Genomic DNA, 19007 nt, shown 5'->3' with positions numbered 1-19007 from the left:
AGTGTATAAAGTGATGGAAAAATGAATCCTGCCAGCAAAGGAGGCAACATGGACAATCACTATACATTAGTAAGTGCCTTGTATTCACTTTCTCTACATGATAAAAGCCATTTACTAAAGTGAGAGACCCCCTTTAGGTCTCTGGTCATGGTGTCCATAGGACAGATTTGGTAAGGCATAGCGGTTGGCATTATGAAGACACAAGTGTGAACAGAGTGTAAAAGACCATGACACTGTTTTGGGGGCACTGAGTGACTGGTACCTGCCTTGTGTACAGGGCCCTGGCACCTGCAGTGGTACCTGGGAGGATGAGAAGGGCGCCCCTCCCAGGAGGCAGAGCTCCGCCACATCTCTCAGTGAGGGACACGCCCCCGTGTCTGGCTCCTCCCAGGAAGCTGTGACAGGCGGCTCTCAGCGCTGTGGATGTGCCTCATTAGCACAGTCCTCCCGGCACCGCTTCAGCATGTCCTGCATCAGTCCTCCCCCACGTCCCCGCCGATAGAGCCGCCCCTCCTGCCGCTCACCTCCCCGGCTCAGGGAAGCACAGCCGCCCGCCGGAGCCATAGACCTGCAAGAGAGGGGCGCAACCGGCGGAATAGACAGACGAGGAAATATGGCGAGCGACTCCCCAGCCCGCAGCCTGGATGAGATAGACCTGTCAGCGCTGAGGGTAAGACATGGCATCCATCAGCACCACCAGCCGCCTGTGCCCGTCCATTCTGGGTATTGCATTGTTCTGCACACTAGAGACATGTGCATTGCTGGCTCCCTCCTTCATGTGTGTGCCTCCCTCTTTGTATGGAGCTGCATTGGATCAGCTATTGGGGCTCGTTGTCCCCAGGCTGGGATTGCAGTGACAGGTTACTTTTCCTATGGAGAGAATGCAGTTTGCATTCCATGACCAGTGCTTGCCTGCCTGGGAGACAATGAGCTGGATCTCAGGAGGAGCAGGCATCTGTGCTATGCCCTGAGGTCAGGGGTCTGCAGAATAGGAGCAGAAGATTTGTCATGTCCACCCAAGTGGCACATGGATGCCAGCCTTTTTCTTCTGCATCCAGCCTTTGCTGTAGCATGCCAGCCATTGTTACTATGTGGGTGCCATGTTCATTTCTTGGGAGAATGTGTGCATACTGTTATCCGTAAGGATGCCGCTGACAGCGGTCAATGAATAATAGCCCCCCCCCCCCAGCCCCCATAAAATGACCTATGCTAATGAGATTGCAGCAGCGTCTAGCTTGTCATGCTCACATGGTCTGTAAGAAAAGAGCCTCTTTGTACTGTATGTCTTTATATGTCACCGAGATTGAACATGGACATGGCTAGTCACATTGCTTGAATGAGAGAATTAGCTCTGCTCCATTGCACAGGCTCGCTATCTCGCCCAGTAGACATCTGTACCATTCTGCCTGCTTTGGGGGATGCATTCTCGGAATATAATCCTAAAAGGCCATTTTTAGTATTTCCACACACAGACGTATCGTGGTGTATTTTTTATTTATTTTTTAAATTGCAAGGATCCACTGGATCCAGAATGCACTTGACAGATTTTACATGGATATTTGCATTTTTTTTCTGCTGAGAATATTACCTAATATCCGGCATAGCAGCCCACGCTCGTCTTAGCTCTGTAGGGTTGAGTAGGATTTATGAGGACTGTAGAAGGTCAGGATCCATAGTGATGCTTTGATGGCTTCCACTTATTTCACACTGGATGAGCTGGGATCAATAGTGAATTTGCTGCCTAAACTGATGATAAAGGCTCTCTTACAATTTCCCTGCATGGTCATTTGCTAGTTTAACCTTCACTTCTCTGTGGGGACAAGAAAAATGATAGAAAATTGAGCATTATGCCCATAAAATCAGCCCAGCAATGTGTCCTCTGGACTCGTCGGGCCCGGTTGCATTAGTGATACTGTGTAGCTCTATCTCTTCCTTAGGTAGGTAGTGTTTGCCGTGGACAAGTCTGACTGCTGATGTGATGTATGCCATGAATATGTCTTCTCTATGGGATAATATATATAGAATATATTACTGCCATTCAAAGACACAAGGTCGGATTACTGATTGTTAGAGTATATTACATATTTGTTATAATACTTGGCGTGCAGTAGGTTTATTAATTTGCGACTTTTTGTTTAGAGCAGGCATCATCCTGACCTTGTCCTGCCATAGAGCCTATAGAGAAATTTCCCGGTGGACCGATGCCTAGGGGGCAGCCCAAGCCCTCTTCATGGCTGCCAGCCAGGTACATAAAGATCTGATGTTCTCAGCATTAATTAATGTAGGAGCATCAGGCACTTATGTTCCTGGCCAGCGCCCGCAGGTGCCCTTCTGAATTCCACTGTATTGCCATCCTCAGGACATGGATATAATTGAATGCTGTGGTATTTTGTTCCGCACTATGGTATCTCTGGTCCGCCTACTCCTGTTGTCCCTGCCTACATGTGTAGACACTGCCTTCTGTCAATTTAGACCCGCCTAAAAGATGGGGCCACTTTATTTTTATTTTTTTCCAGGGCCACTTTAGGTTCTCAGTCCGTCCCTGTTTCCAACCCTTTACAAATAATAGCCTATCTTCAGGTCATCACTATTTGTTCAACGGGGTCCGACATCACCGCCGATCGGCTGTTCTGCAGTAGTTCCAGTGCCAGAACCACATATCTGTGTCCATTGTGCAGTGGACGGAGCCTTTTTACTTCAGTACTGCTCCTTTTCACTTCATTGGGAGCAGCGCTGGGGTAACCACTCAGTCCGCTACGTAATGGGCTGAGGGGTGTAGTTGCGGCACTGGAGCTACTGCAAAACAGCTGATTGGCGCTGGTATGGGATGTCGGGTTCCCACTGATCATATAGATCAGATGGGTCATTGCTATCACTTGTAAAGGGTTGATAAACCCCTTTAAGTCTGAAAGATGCCTCCATCACAGATTCCAACCAAAATGCAGGCCAAAAAATAGCTCTACTGTTTTGTTTGGTAAAATGTCGGCCCCCACAATGGAAACCTGTGGGACCTGTTGGATGCCGTTGGCGGCCTTGATGTGCCAGATAACGACACTTCTGCGATTTGTGTTTTGATATTATAACTGGCCAGAGAAATGGAACTTGGTAGCACAGATGGGAACATAGCCTGACTGTAGTCTATAGAGGCAGGTACCGTATTTTTCGCTTTATAAGACGCACCTGATGATAAGACGCACCTAGATTTTTGAGGAGGAAAATAAGAAAAAAATAATTTGAACCAAAAGGTGTGCTTTTGGAGGGGTTTTGAACAAATGGTGTGCTTTTGGAGGGGTTTTGAACTAATGGTGGTCTGTGGGTGACGCACTGTTATGGGGGGACCTGTGGGTGACGCACTGTTATGGGGGGACCTGTGGGTGACGCACTGTTATGGGGGGACCTGTGGGTGACGCACTGTTATGGGGGGACCTGTGGGTGACGCACTACTACGGGGGATGTAGCATCATATATAGCATCTTATGTAATGGGGGTCACTATTCACACAGGGACAATATACTGTGACACATATGATACTGTGACCAGCATAAGATGATCTTATGCTGGTCACAGTATCATGTGTCACAGTATATTGTCCCTGTGTGAATAGTGACCCCCATTACACCACAGGGCACACAGTAGACTTTATATGTAAAATCTTTTAATGGCTCTGCCTTCTTCTATACCAGTACTCACTATAAAAGCAGCAGTCCGGCCAGCACGTGACGTCCCTCACTCAGTCAGTCACGCTCCTGCCAGCTTCATTAATGAAGTGGGAGGAGCATGACCGAGTGAGTGACGTCACGCGCCGGCAGGACCGCTGCTTTCATAGTGAGTACTGGTATAGAAGAAAGCAGAGTGTAATGAAGCCGTTTTCATATGTAAAGTCTATAATCTTCAAGCAGTGTCTCTGCTTTAAACTAGGGCAATCCTCTGTAGTGCAACTCACTATGAAAGCGGCAGGCAGAGCGGCAGCGTAACCTCGCGATTCTCACTCATTAATGCTCCTCCCACTTCCTTCCCATGAATGAGTGAGAATCGCGAGGTTACGCTGCCGCTCTCCCTGCCGCTTTCATAGTGAGTTGCACTACAGAGGATTGCCCTAGTTTAAAGCAGAGACACTGCTTGAAGATTATAGACTGTACATGTGATAATTACCGTGAGCGGGGTCCGATGTATTACAGTACAGTGACTGCATCGGGCCCCGCCGCGAGTGTTGCCAGCCTCCGTCCCCTCCTCCCACCCCTCTGATACATTGCGGCTTGCGATGTATCAGCGTCAGCAAAGTAAACATGGCAGTGTTCGCTTTATAAGACGCACTGCCATTTTCCCCCCACTATTGGGGGGGAAAAAGTGCGTCTTATAAAGACCCTTTTTAGACTTCTGTAATTACAGGCCTAAAATGTTAGGCCCTACTGCCAAATTTCTCAGCATTTTACAAATCTGGTTCTAGGCCTGGTTTATCTCTTCTGGAGTACGAGACCCCTTATTTATTGTGCTCTATATAAAAAGGAATTCTAAGAGGTGTATATAGTATATAAGCCACTAAAATGGCATGTAAGCCGCTACTTTTATCAGATGTTACTGTGGTTTGAGGGTTCATGTTATGTTCTTCTGGTGTAGGAACATTTCCACAAGTTGAGAGTTTTTTTCCTATACTGCTGTTCATGAAGTGGAGCTCCCATTTAAGCCTAGTTTCACACTAGCGGCAGGCTGTTCCGGCGGGTGAACAGCCTGTCGGATGCGTCTTGCCGCTAGTTCACGTGTGCCCTCGGACTGCCGTTCCGTCCCCATTGACTATAAGGCGGGTGGGGCGGAGTTCCGGCGGCAGCACGGCAGTGCACGCCAAGAGGCGGCCGGACTAAAAGTACTGCATGCAGTACTTTTAGTCCGGCCGCCTCTTGGCGTGCGCTGCCGTGCTGCCGCCGTAACAATGCCCCCGCCCCCATTATAGGGGACGGAGCCGCAGTCCGGGGGCACACGTGAACTAGCAGCAGGACGGATACGACAGGCTGTTCACCCGCTGGAACAGGGTGAACAGTGATTTCCATCAGTGATTGTGAGTGAAAACCACGAGTGAAGCCTACACAGGTATAAGGGAAAGATCTGCACCTCTTCTGTGTTCTTGACCCGCTTCTGATTTTGGCTCACAATCAGTGATGGAAATCACTGACCAAACACTGACTGTGAAAGTGGTCTAAGGTGTCATGCCCATGCCAGAGCCATATAGAGGAGGCTGGCATGTCGCTACACAGTGCTCAAACAGGTGCCATTGGGAAATAGTTTCCTCTAAAATCAAGGATTCTAGGAGAGAAAAGCTTGATACATATGGCAATCCAGTGTAGCATGCCATATAAAACTGATGGCAAATGGAGGTAGCGTAAAGCACCATACAATTCTATGGGTACCCAGTTATGGTTTGGTATGACACGGAACCCTGATAGTCCGTTATATATTTAAAGGCCATTTGTCATCAAAATGACCCATTGTTTAAATAAATTTGTTTAACCACTTAGTGACCACCCATACGTGTTTTTACGGCGGTCACTAAGGGGCCTTGGGCTGGAGCGCCGCCTTTTTACAGCGGCAATTAAGCCCAAGCTAGCGCTACAAAAAAGCGCCTGAGCTCCCTGCCCGCAGCTACCAGAGGCAGTGATCAGAGACCGTGACAAGCGGTCTCTGGATCACGCGATCTCCGTGATAGTGTATCACGGCAATCATCGAAAATGCCGGTAACTCATGTAAGAGAGGAGGGAGAAAGTCTCCGGTGCATGGATCGGGTCCCCCAGCTTCCCCATAAGGGAAAGCTGGGTCCCGATCCTCACCCCCCCCAGTACCTCAACAAAGATGGCGGCTCGGTGCATGCGCACACTATATGCCATCCACCGACCCTGCACTGGTTCTCTCTCCTCAGGAGATGAGCGAGAGTAATTATTTATGCCCCGATCAGGTCCCACAGCACCCTGATCGGGGCAATATGGCCCCCAATGTATTTAATAAAGGGCAGGAGCCCCCTGCCCCACATAAAATAAAAACAAAATGGCGCAGACATGTGCAGATGTTACTGTGCTAAAGATCTGCCTTCAGCACAGTAACCATCAGGGACCATGGAGGCAAATGACCCATTTCAGACTTAATAACTATAACTATAATAAATACTAAAATAATGACATGACACCTTGTGTTGGAATAAAAATGGCCTCAATGCTTTATTAAGGGTAAATAAATTAATAAATAATTAAAACTTCAAGTTCATAAATAAATAACCATTAAAAATTCCAATAATTACCGAAATCCACTCAGCAATAGCCCCTCTAATAAAACAAAGCGACATAAGCATAAGAATAGGGAGGGAGGGCGGGGCGACGATCCGGTCTTGATAAAACTGCCCCAGAAGCGCCGCCGAAACCCTCTTTTTAAGGACTAAACTTTCCCGCCACTGGCATCCACACCAATCAGCTGTCCAGAAATCTCCCCCAGCAACCAGCTGCACCAATCAGAGAGGATCCCTGCTTGACATCCAAGGCTCAGGTGAGACCGGCTAAAACCAGCTGATTCTGACAGGACTGAAAAGGGGGGGGAGGCAGAAAAAACGAGCAAAACCATACTAAAATATACATATTAATGGTGTCATTGCCTCCATGTGTCCCCCAAGCGAAACACTCTGGGGGGGCCTGAACAATAGTAATGGTCCCTGATCATGTGGTCTCCATGATAAACCTAACACAGCCAGGACATGGGCCGTGCTTCTCTCTCCCCTCAGTGCAGTTGTTCTGTGAAGAGAGAGATCAGACTTCTGTCCTGGCTGTGCGATTTACTGTGGGGGAAAAAAAATCAATTTATAAACTGTCCATCCGTAACTGACGGTCAGTGGGCGTCCGTCATTAGGCGTCTATTAGGGACGGTCAGTTATTTTCATTAGGGACCCTGTGTCCGTCTGTTACTGGCGGTCAGGGGGTGTCCGTCATTAGGCGTCTATTAGGAACGGTCAGTTATTTTCATTACAGGCAGTCAGAGGCCATCTGTTGCTGTCAGTCTGTCATTGGCGGTCATTAATCCTCTGTTAGGGTCCGTCCATAATTGTCGGTCAGTGGACGCACCGCTACTGACACATATATAATATTTATTTATTATTATTATTATTATTATTATTATTATTTTTTAGCTTTTTAGTAAAAAAAATTAAAATATGGCTCAAAGATTATTCGGTGCAGAGCAGGCATATGAATTTCTATGCTCTGACACCGCTTCAGAGGCGGAAATATCTTCATATAGCGGGGACTCTAGTTCCGCTTCCATCCCCAGACCCCATAGCCCTATGGAGTTAGAAGTTGCCACCTCATCTCATTCTCCACCCAGCAGTCCTGTCCCTTCTACTACGTGGGTTCCTGCTACTTCATTCCCCCCCCAAGTACCCCAATTTTTATCTACTCCCCAAATTAATGTGGATGTCACCAATTTTACCCCTTATGATTTTTTTCATTTATTTGTGGACGATAAAGTCCTGGAATTAATTGTGCAGCAAAAACTAATCTGTAGGCCACACAGTTTCCTGTACATAAGCCCAAGTCTACTTATATAAGACGGTGGACCCCTACAAGTGTCCCTGAAATTAAAACCTTTTTGGGGCTTACCCTGGACATGGGCATTGTAAAAAAGCCATCTGTCCGATCGTATTGGGCTGCGAGTACTGTCCACTCAACTCCTGTGTTTGCAGCAGTTATGCCCCGAAACCGCTATGAAGCCCTAATGCGGTTTATGCATTTTTCAGACAATTCCCAAGTCCCCCGCAGAACTGACCCAGCCTACTACCGCCTAAATAAATTGAGACTCCTTATTTTCCTCGTTACACATTAATTCTTAGATTTTTATCATATAATTTTATAATTTTATCTGTCGATGAATCCCTTTTTAGTTTTAAAGGCTGCCTTTCCTTCTGTCAGTTTATTCCCTCAAAGCGTGCCAGATATGGGGTAAAATTATATAAGGTATATTGGGACATCGGGAAAAATTGTGTGGGATCTATTGGCGCCATTCCTACACAAAGGGTACCACGTGTACACAGATCATTTTTATAGCAGCATACCCCTTTTTAAATCCCTCCATGCTACAAACACAGGGGCTTGTGGGACAGTCCGTAAAAAGAGTGGGATACCCACAAGCGCTAGTGTCCAAGCGTTTGAAGAAATGAGCATCCTTCGCCCTTGCAAGTGACCAGCTGCTTGCAGTGAAGTGGAAGGACAGGAAGGATATCTACATGCTGACCACCGTGCACGCAGACAGCACAGTACCAGTTAGGGAGCTACTGCTGACAAATACAAACCGGTCTTTATGGGATAAAGAGAGGTCTACACCTCCCCGGTCCGCAAAAATTTATGGGAGGTGTAGACCTCTCGGACCATGCGCTTCAACCCTACCTGGTGAAGTGAAAAAACAGGGCCTGGTATAAAAAAGTAGCAATCTACCTCATTCAGATTGCTGCCTATAATAGCTTTGTTTTTTATTTTAAAAGGCCAAAGTAACCCTCAACTTCCTTGAGTTCCAGGAGAAGGTGGTTGAGTCTCCTGTTTGAGTCCCCCGTACCTGGGCAAGCCTTTGAATCTGAGGATGTTCGAATGCTTTCATAACGCCACTTCCCTCACCCCGTCCCTGCCACTGCCAGCAAGAAACGATGCCGGGTGTGTAGCAAACACGGAAGGAGGAGGCACACCCAAATTTTCTGCCCCAGTTGTCACACAAAGCTGTTAATTCCATTCACATTTACTGTATCATGATATTGGCATGATATTTTTTTTTATTTGGAGCATCTCTAATGATTGAGTTGTTCATCATCAGTACACTAAGGGCTTGTACACTAAGGGATGTCTAGAAATCCTGACATCATTTTGGGAATTAGTGATCCATTAATGTTGCTACAGATGGTTAGGGACACTGTCCTTTTATATAGTAAGGTCCATAAATATTGGGAAATTGACACAATTCTAACATTTTTGGCTCTATACACCACCACAATGGATTTGAAATGAAATAAACAAGATGTGCTTTAACTGCAGACTGTCAGCTTTAATTTGAGGGTATTTACATCCAAATCAGGTGAACGGTGTAGGAATTACAACAGTTTTCATATGTGCCTCCCACTTGTTACGGGACCAAAAGTAATGGGACATAATAATAATCATAAATCAAACTTTCACTTTTTAATACTTGGTTGCAAATCCTATGCAGTCAATTACAGTCTGAAGTCTGGAATGCATAGACATCACCAGACACTGGGTTTCATCCCTGGTGATGCTCTGCCAGGCATCTACTGCAACTGTCTTCAGTTCCTGCTTGTTCTTGGGGTATTTTCCCTTCAGTTTTGTCTTTAGCAAGTGAAATGCATGCTCAATCGGATTCAGGCCAGGTGATTGACTTGGCCATTGCATAACATTCCACTTCTTTCCCTTAAAAAACTCTTTGGTTGCTTTTGCAGTATGCTTTGGGTCATTATCCATCTGCACTGTGAAGCGCCGTCCAATGAGTTCTGAAGCATTTGGCTGAATATGAGCAGATAATATTGCCCGAAACACTTCAGAATTTATCCTGCTGCTTTTGTCAGCAGTCACATCATCAATAAATACAAGAGAACCAGTTCCATTGGCAGCCATACATGCCCATGCCATGACATTACCACTGCCATGCTTCACTGATGAGGTGGTATGCTTAGGATCATGAGCAGTTCCTTTCCTTCTCCATACTCTTCTCTTCCCATCACTCTGGTACAAGTTGATCTTGGTCTCATCTGTCCATAGGATGTTGTACCAGAACTGTGAAGGCTTTTTTAGATGTTTGGCAAACTCTAATCTGGCCTTCCTGTTTTTGAGGCTCACCAATGGTTTACATTTTGTGGTGAACCCTCTGTATTCACTCTGGTGAAGTCTTCTCTTGATTGTTGACTTTGACACACATACACCTACCTCCTGGAGAGTGTTCTTGATCTGGCCAACTGTTGTGAAGGGTGTTTTCTTCACCAATGAAAGAATTCTTCGGTCATCCACCACAGTTGTTTTTCGTTGTCTTCTGGGTCTTTTGGTGTTGCTGAGCTCACCGATGCGTTCCTTCTTTTTAAGAATGTTCCAAACAGTTGTTTTGGCCACGCCTAATGTTTTTGCTATCTCTCTGATGGGTTTGTTTTGTTTTTTCAGCCTTCACTGATAGTGACAGCTCTTTGGATCTCATCTTGAGAGTTGACAGCAACAGATTCCAAATGCAAATAGCACACTTGAAATGAACTCTGGACCTTTTATCTGCTCATTGTAATTAGGATAATGAGGGAATAACACACACCTGGCCATGGAACAGCTGAGAAGCCTATTGTCCCATTACTTTTGGTCCCTTAAAAAGTGGGAGGCACATATGCAAACTGTTGTAATTCCTACACCGTTCACCTGATTTGGATATAAATACACTCAAATTGATTTCGATATAAATACACTCAAATTAAAGCTGACAGTCTGCAGGTAAAGCACATCTTGTTTGTTTCATTTCAAATCTATTATGGTGGTGTATAGAGCCAAAAATTTTACAATTCGGTCGATGTCCCAATATTTATGGACCTGACTGTATATTGTGTAGGTGACTGGTTGATTCTGTGCATAGCGGTTTCTACCTTGGTGGGCAGGGGCCTGTTATGGTGCACCGCATCACTTAGCACGTTTGTCTCTCATATAGGGATTGATGGGGCTAAAGAGACGGTGTACGACCAGTCACTGTCCTTTAATGCCAGCTTGTCATTATAGCCCTATCGGTGTTCTTGTATCTTGTGAACAAACTGAAATTTGCAACATAGTTGATGACATTTTGCTCCGTTTTCTTGGACTTGTTGCCTTTCACTACAGTTCAATTTATTTTTTATTTTTTCAGTTTGGCGAGACATAGTCATATGTACAGACAAATGCCTTTTTGGAAATCTGCCCCCCTTATAAGTGCTCAGCTTCACTTCTCATCTGTACGCGACACTAAGACAAGAATGTGGCGGCTTTCTAAGATGGTAACAGGGTAAGGCCTCATGCACACGATCGTTGTTGTGTTCCGTTCCGCAAATTGGGGTTCCGTTGTTCCGTGATCCTTTTCCGTTTTTGTTTCCGTGTGTCTTTCTTTATTTTTGGAGGACCACCGGACATAAAGGAATGTAAAAAAAAGGCTAAGACAGGTTTGCCATGCAAATGATAGGAAAAAAACGGACGCGCATGACAATCTTGTGTGCCTCCGCGTTTTTTTGACTTGAATGGGTCCGCGAACCGTTTTCCGCGAAAATAATAGGACAGGTTATATTTTTTTGACGGACTGGAACCACGGATCACGGACGCGGATGGCAAATGGTGCATTAGCCAAGTTTTCAACTGACCCATTGAAAATTAATGGGTCCGCAGAAAAACGATGCAACGGACACGGAATAAAACAACGGTCGTGTGCATGAGGCCTTACCCATATAAAAAATAAAAAAATCTCCAATTTCCGGTGAAAATTTTATTAACAATTTGAATAAAACCATATATTCTCATTATTTTATCCTATAATAATTTTACACTCATGCTTACTACACCACTAGATACATGCTTTAAGGCAGGCATGCTCCACCTACGGCCCTCAAGCTGCAGGTTGAGCATGCCTGCTTTAAGGGATCTAGTTTTTAAAATGGGGTCATTTATAAGGGTTTTCTATCATTTTGCAGCTCAATGCTGTTAGATGTGTGAAATGGGGCCTGAACCATTTTCTGAAAGGCCCCAGGTACCACTTTATGTTTTGGGCCTTGCCGTGTGTCAAGACATAAGATTAGGGCCACAATGGGGATATTTCTGAAGACAGGAGAAATGGGTTGATACATTTTGGGGTGTACTTTTTCATTTTCATGTGCTCTGTAGAAAAAAAAAAAACCTGTCTTTAAATTGACACTTTTGTGTAAAATTATTATTATTTTTTTTTTGCCAGCTTAGCATTAATTTCTACAAAAAACTAGGGGTCTAAATGCTCACTACACCCCTAGCACCCATAGATGAATACCTTACTGAACCATTTTCAGTTTATTATCTTAAAGCCACTGGGTGCTCCTTTATGTTTGGGCCCTGCCGTTTGTCAAGACATAAAATTAGGGCCACAATGGGGGTATTTCTGAAGACAGTATAAGGCCCCTTGCAGACGAGCGTGTCCGGATGCGTCCTGGTGCATTGCGGCAAACCTGCGCGAGTAGGTACGCAATTGCAGTCAGTTTTGACTGCGATTACGTTCCGTTTTTATCGCGCGGGTGCAATGTATTTTGCACGCGCGTGATAAAAAACTAACTGTGGTACCCAGACCCGAACTTCTTCACAGAAGTTCAGGTTTGGGATCGGTGTTGTGTAGATTGTATTATTTTTCCTTATAACATGGTTAGCAAGTGCGCATGCGGTGCGATTTTCACGCATGGTTGCTAGGTGACGATCGGGATGGGGACCCGATTATTATTATTTTACCTTATAACATGGTTATAAGGGAAAATAAGTAAAATAGGGCTGGAGGGGTTAAAAAACAACAACAAAGTAACTCACCTTAATCCACTTGTTCGCGCAGCCGGCATCTGTTCTGTCTTCATCTGTGAGGAAAAGGACCTGTGGGGACATCACTGCGCGCATCACATGGTCCATCACATGATCCATTACCATAGTGATGGATCATGTGATGAGCGTAGTGACGTCATCAAAGGTCCTTTTCCTCACAGATGAAGACAGAAGAGATGCTGGCTGCGCGAAAAAGTGGATTAAGGTCAGTTACATTTATTTTTTATTTTTTTAACCCCTCCAGCCCTATTTTACTTAGCATTATGTATTCAGAATGCTATTATTTTCCCTTATAACCATGTTATAAGGGAAAATAATAATGATCGGGTCCCCATCCCGATCGTCGCCTAGCAACCGTGCGTGAAAATCGCACCGCATCCGCACTTGTTTGCGGATGCTTGCGATTTTCACGCAACCCCATTCATTTCTAATGGGCCTGCGTTACGTGAAAAACGCAGAATATAGAACATGCTGTGATTTTCACGCAACGCACAAGTGATGCGTGAAAATCACCGCTCATGTGCACAGCCCCATAGAAATGAATTGGTCCGGATTCTGTGCGTTCACCTTACGCATTGCACCCACGCGGAAAACTCGCCCGTGTGAAAGGGGCCTAAATGGAGTGATACATTTTGGGGTGTACTTATTCATTTTTGTGTAAAAAAAAAATAAAAAATAAAAAAAAAAAAATACATTTTCTCCTTGTCATTCATTTCTTTAAAAAACTAGGGAGTCAAAAACTCATTACACCCATAGATGAATACAGTACGTTAAGGGGTCTACTTTTCAAAATGGGGTCACTTTTGGAGGGTTCTATTATTCTGACCCTTATAAGCCTCTGCCAACTTGGCTTGTTGCAGGAAAAAATATGTACTTCAAAAATTTTAAAATTAATGTTAACATGGTAAGTCTCCTAAATAATAAAAAGTACTCTGTGCCAAAATAAAGTAAAGATGTGGAAATATATTTCTGATAAAAATATTTAATAGTATTTATGTATGGGAAATATTGCAGTTGAAAATAGGAAAATATGCCAATTTTTAAAAATTTTCATAAATTTTTACGTTTTTTTTATAAAGATATGCATATTTTCTTGGTAAAAATGTTACCACCTAAGTAAAGTACAATAAGTGATGCGAAAAAAATGTCAGAATTACTTTGATGTGCACCTTTAGGCCCCTTTCACACGAACGTCGCGGATTAGGTCTGGATGCTTTGCGGATGCGTTCCGGGAAAATCGCGCGATTTTGCTTGCGAGTTCTGTCAGTTTTGTATGCGATTACGTTGCATGATTGCGTTTTTTCCGCGTGGATGACATGCGAATTGCATGCATTTTTAACACGTGTGGAAAAAAAATTAACCAGTCTCTTGATTCACCTTTTAACTGGCAAGAGTTGGCAAAACCACCAGCATACATTATTTTTAAGGCAATCTCTTTATTTTTTGGGAAAATTGGTTGTGTGGCTGGATTGTGTATTTGTAATTTTTGTATATTTTGCAGAACTATTTTTTTTATTTTTTTTAAACCCTGTATGTGAAATATGTAAAAATACCTCATTACTATAAACCTTAAATGTAAGCCAGTATCACCATCATAATTAAGAAAGTAGTAGTTGGCCTCATTATAAATTACTCAAACTATCATGACGTGTCATGTAACTAAACTCGATCTCTATTGTCTATACTATTGTTTGCATATGGACATAAAATTTTGTTAAATTTGTATTGGAAGATACCGTATGTATTATAAAATCCAAAATGTACAATAAAGTCTTTAAATAGTTTTACATTGTTTGTAAATTAATATTTGTGTGTAAATTATTTATAAATCATTTTTATATAGTTGCGTGTATTTCGTTTATATTCGTTAATGAGAAACGTGTACAATTATTAATGTGTTATATGTGTGTGTGGTACATAAATATAATTATTTTATGTGTATAATAAAGACATCAAACAAGATTGAAAATAAAACTCTGTTTATTTTGGCACAGAGTACTTTTTTTTTCTTTTCTTTAGAACATAAAGAACTGAAAATAATTATAAAAAAGAACATTTACAAATTAAAAAACTGCTTGGGGAAAATGGTGGAGGCTGAAACTGGGGCCCATTGTAGGATGTTCGGCAAGGGTGGACAGATTGCGGAGTGGGGCCAGCTTGTGAGGAGAAGGGGCCAGGTTGGCCATATGGGGTCCCATATGGGTAAAGTTGTGGCCTGTGATGTTCCCTACTTAGAGCAAATTGTTGCAGCACCTGTGGACCCTGGGGACTTTTATGGGGGCCAGACATGTGCGCATAGGTCCTCACATTTTCAAGGGCGACAAACATGTCTGATGGGTCATTAGGTGGAGTGGCTGCCTCCTTGAACGATACCGAGAACTCCTTTGGTTCTCAGTACTCGTTCTGTAGGCAGGGTCCTCAAATAAGGCTGCAGACCCCGCGCAAATAAATTAAAATGATCCTCCTGCTGGGCTCGAGCCAAATAATCCAAAACTTGAGTATTTATGGCAGACTCGGCAGGAGGCATTGGTCTGCGGCGGCGAGCTGGTAATGATAAAGTGTGTGTGTGGGGGGGTACTACTATCAGCAAAATACATTTTTAATATAATACTAGTTTAAATCAACACTCCTGACGTGTTCTTTATTTACTTCATGTATTCCCCATGTAATAAAATTTCTGGAACATACGGCATACATATTAGGACATCATCCACAACTCCCTCCTCTGTCAGGCAAAACTCCATCAGTCCTCTTCCGTCAGCCCAAACTCCCTCCTCCCTCATCAAAAACCTCTGCCGACTCTGGCCTTGAGTATTCTCCCATACTGTGGAAAAAAGTTCCTTGGCTATTTCTTGCCATGCGTCGTCCTTCTTGTACCGGTCGTTGTACTCCACCGACCTGCTGTCCCAAAGACATGGGCTCTTCTCCACCAGGACGATTATTTTCTCAACATCTTTGGCTTTTGGGGCCTTTCGCATGTTTAAATTCGCTCCGCAAGGGCAAGACAAGAAGAACAAATCTCTTTCCCATGCAGTGCCTGCAGCCAGACGCAGAGAACTGAACTTCCTATCTTAAATTCCTTTTACTGTTGCTAAGTTACTTGCGTTTTTCAACATAACGCAGTGCATCCGGATGCAATCCATTTTTCACGCAGCCCCAGTCATTTCTATGGGGCCTGCTTTGCGTGAAACGCAGAATATAGAACATGCTGCGATTTTTCACGCAACGCACAAGTGATGCGTAAAAAACAATGCTCATGTACACAGCCCCATTGAAATTAATGGGTCAGGATTCAGTGCGGGTGCAATGCGTTCGTCATGCATTGCACCCGCGCGGAATACTCGCTCGTCTGACAGGGGCCTTAGGCCCCTTTCACACAAGCAAGTTTTCCACACGGGTGCAATGCATGACGTGAACGCATTGCACCCGCACTGAATCCTGACCCATTAATTTCAATGGGGCTGTGTACATGAGCGTTGTTTTTCATGCATCAGTTCTATGTTGCGTGAAAAACGCAGAATGTTCTATATGTGTTTTTCACGCAGCCCTGGTCCCATAGAAGTGAAGCAGGTGCGGATGCGATGCGTTTTTCACTGATGGTTGCTAAGAGATGTTGCTTGTAAACCTTCAGTTTTTTTTTATCACGCGCGTGAAAAATGCATCAAAACTCATTGCACCCATGCGTAAAAAACTGAACAACTGAACGCAATCACAGACAAAACTGACTGAACTTGCTTGCAAAATAGTGCAAGTTTCACTGAACGCATGTGATAGAGGCTTTACGAAGTTATTCTCTGCTAAAGTGACATATATCATATTTCCAAAATCTGGCTTGGTCATTAAGGCCCAAACAGGCTTGGTCACTAAGGGGTTAAGGGATCTGTCACTAGTTTTTTCCTACCCTAACTAATTGACCCAACTATTTTACCAAAGTCTTGTATTGAATTCTTGAGCTGTTCAAGATTTAAGCAAAACTGCTGGGTCAGTTAGGGATAGTTGCCCAGTGTTTTCTAAGGGGTCCTGGCAGTATTTTATGACCAGATTCCCTATAATTTTCTAGTTCACTGTCCAGATAAAAATATATTTATAAATCCTGATCTTGCATTTTTCACTCTGAGCCTCACAATAGGCTGATACTTTCTGGTCTGTAGATCTTTTAATTAGTAGTCTCATCACAAGCCGTTTTAGGCCCTATGCACATATTTTTGTTCAGCATGTGGAACAATTCATTTCAATGGGCCACAAAAAAAAATTCGGACAGCACACCTGGTGTCCACATCCTTATGTCTGTTTTGCCAGCCCACGAAAAAGACAGAACATGTCCTATTGTTGTCCGTTTTGAGGAAATTTCTTTTAGAAGTGAAAAAAATTGCGGCATGCATACAGCCATTATCCGTGTTTTACGGGTTCACGGTTTTGCACAATAAACTCTGCACAGGTCACAGAGCATGTCCTATGCCGTAGAAGCCAATGAGCCACCCCCAGTCTACAGGTTCCTATGGTCCTTGTGGCTTCTGTAAAGTAGATCTCTGAATGCTGTCAACAGCAGCTCTGACAAGATGGCCACCCTCATGTAAGGGTAAAAAAATAATAATAATCAGGAGATAGATAAAAAATAATATGTGTAAATATTTGGTTTTAATTCCCTTTTAGCCACTTCCCAAGGGGTGATGCTTATCTGCTATTTCCTTTCATCAGTGTAGGCTGTTTTTAAGCTCTTCTCCATATGGTCATATGTATAATCGCTTACCACAGCTTAACTGTAGAGTAGTCTAAGCTGTAAAGAAAGTGCAGTAATCTTACAACACCTCCTGTCTGATCAGTGGTCTAAGCTGCCGCCCTTTCTCTCCCACACTATACCCTGTGGCTCGTACACAGATTGACCGTCGTCTATAAGCCCAAGCTCACCAGGAAGACGGTCCTTGGGGGATATGATTACCATTAAACTACCAACAAGAAAAGTTTCATCTCTACCACTACCCACCTCCATTGACTTGGCAGATCAAGTTTCGACAGCTATTTCATGCTCATCCCTACACACCCAAAGAAAGTAAAGGGGTTGACTGTGTTGTTTTTTTTTTTTTTTTTATTGTAAATTGCTCTGGGGCCAGTTAAAACCTAAAAAAAAAACTTACCTCATCTTTAATAGCACCCTATGATTTATCGCCACGGCTCTATCCTTTTCCATTGGCTGCAGCTAGTGACATATTGTTGTAGGTGCAGCTGTGCATCCTGTATACTGCTGCAGCCAGTCACTGGCCTCAGCGGTGTACAGCCCAAGACTGCTGAGGCCAGTGATTTTGCTGCAAGGTGCACAGGATGCTACAGCCACAACAACACATCACTGTGTGCAGCCCGTTGAAAAGGAAGGAGTGGTGGCCTTCAACAATAAGCTTTAATATCCCAAACCTTGGTTTGTACAAATGTTTGTTCCTGATCCTTGCCAGTGTGAACATGTCAAGCAAGAGTTCACTGGTTTGTCATTCATCGTATCTTTTATTATAACATATACAAAGAATAAGGCAATAATGGAAACTGAGAATAGGGGAAAACAAACGATTGTATGAAATACCTCATGGCAATCATACAGCATATATGTCTCATACACATCCAAAAATATACGTTAATATAAATAAAAACATAACACGAGAGTGGAGATAAACCAATGGCTATGGCCTGTTTATTAACTCATAAATAACCCATAGCCATAACACATTTGAGAGCCTAGTCATAAACTCAGACTCAAACCATAATAATAATAACTTCAGAGTCCATCCCATACACAGGATGACCTCTGTAAAACCAGTCCACCCAGACAGGCCAATGACCATATTATTCCAACAGGGGGTGGTGGGGCGGGGCACACGGATCCAGGCTCCTCGGCCTGGTGCGTACAAAAGGCAAGCCAGCTCACGGAGCCAGGACAATTATAGTGCAACTCCTGAATTCCCCTCAATCATGCACTTCTTGCCAGGGACCAGGTATCTCTACCCGAAACCTTGCAACAAGACAGGCCCTCAACCTCAGCCAATTACGGCCATCACTGGGCAGAATAACCACTCTGCCCAATGTCCACCGCAAAAACGGCGGGAAATTTTCCCTCCAAAACCCCACTCTAAAAATAGTATCTCTATCACTGGTCAGAAATCAACCTCTGCCAAGTGAAGAAGATAAACCTTAACATGGGACAATGCTGATATGGCCATGTAGATCCCTCCTTAATGTCCGGGATCCAGCCATGGCAATTATACAGCATATATGTCCCATACACATTACACATCCAAAAATATACGTTAATATAAATAAAAACATAACACAAGAGAGTGGAGATAAACCAATGGCCATGGCCTGTTTTATTAACTCATAAATAACCATAACACATTTTAGAGCCTAGTCATAAACTCAAACCATAATAATAAAAACTTCAGAGTCCATCCC

At 43.8% G+C, this 19007-nt stretch overlaps 1 protein-coding gene across 8 annotated transcripts in view; it reads left to right on the top strand.

Annotated features, from left to right (window-relative positions):
• The first annotated feature begins 399 nt into the window (after window positions 1-399).
• The window catches only part of TNIK (TRAF2 and NCK interacting kinase), a 335955-nt gene continuing 317347 nt past the window's right edge, over window positions 400-19007 (top strand). For all 8 annotated transcript variants that reach the window (XM_040428231.1, XM_040428228.1, XM_040428235.1 and 5 more), the window contains exon 1: window positions 400-670. In XM_040428231.1, coding sequence (XP_040284165.1) covers window positions 614-670 — 57 coding nt within the window. In that variant the 5' untranslated portion in view covers window positions 400-613. The remainder of the gene's footprint in view (window positions 671-19007) is intronic.

The sequence above is a fragment of the Bufo bufo genome, chromosome 4 (assembly GCF_905171765.1).
Source record: "Bufo bufo chromosome 4, aBufBuf1.1, whole genome shotgun sequence".
Lineage (NCBI taxonomy): Eukaryota > Metazoa > Chordata > Amphibia > Anura > Bufonidae > Bufo > Bufo bufo.
The sequence above is the reverse complement of the archived record's forward strand: the minus strand, read 5'-3'. Positions and strand labels throughout refer to the sequence as shown.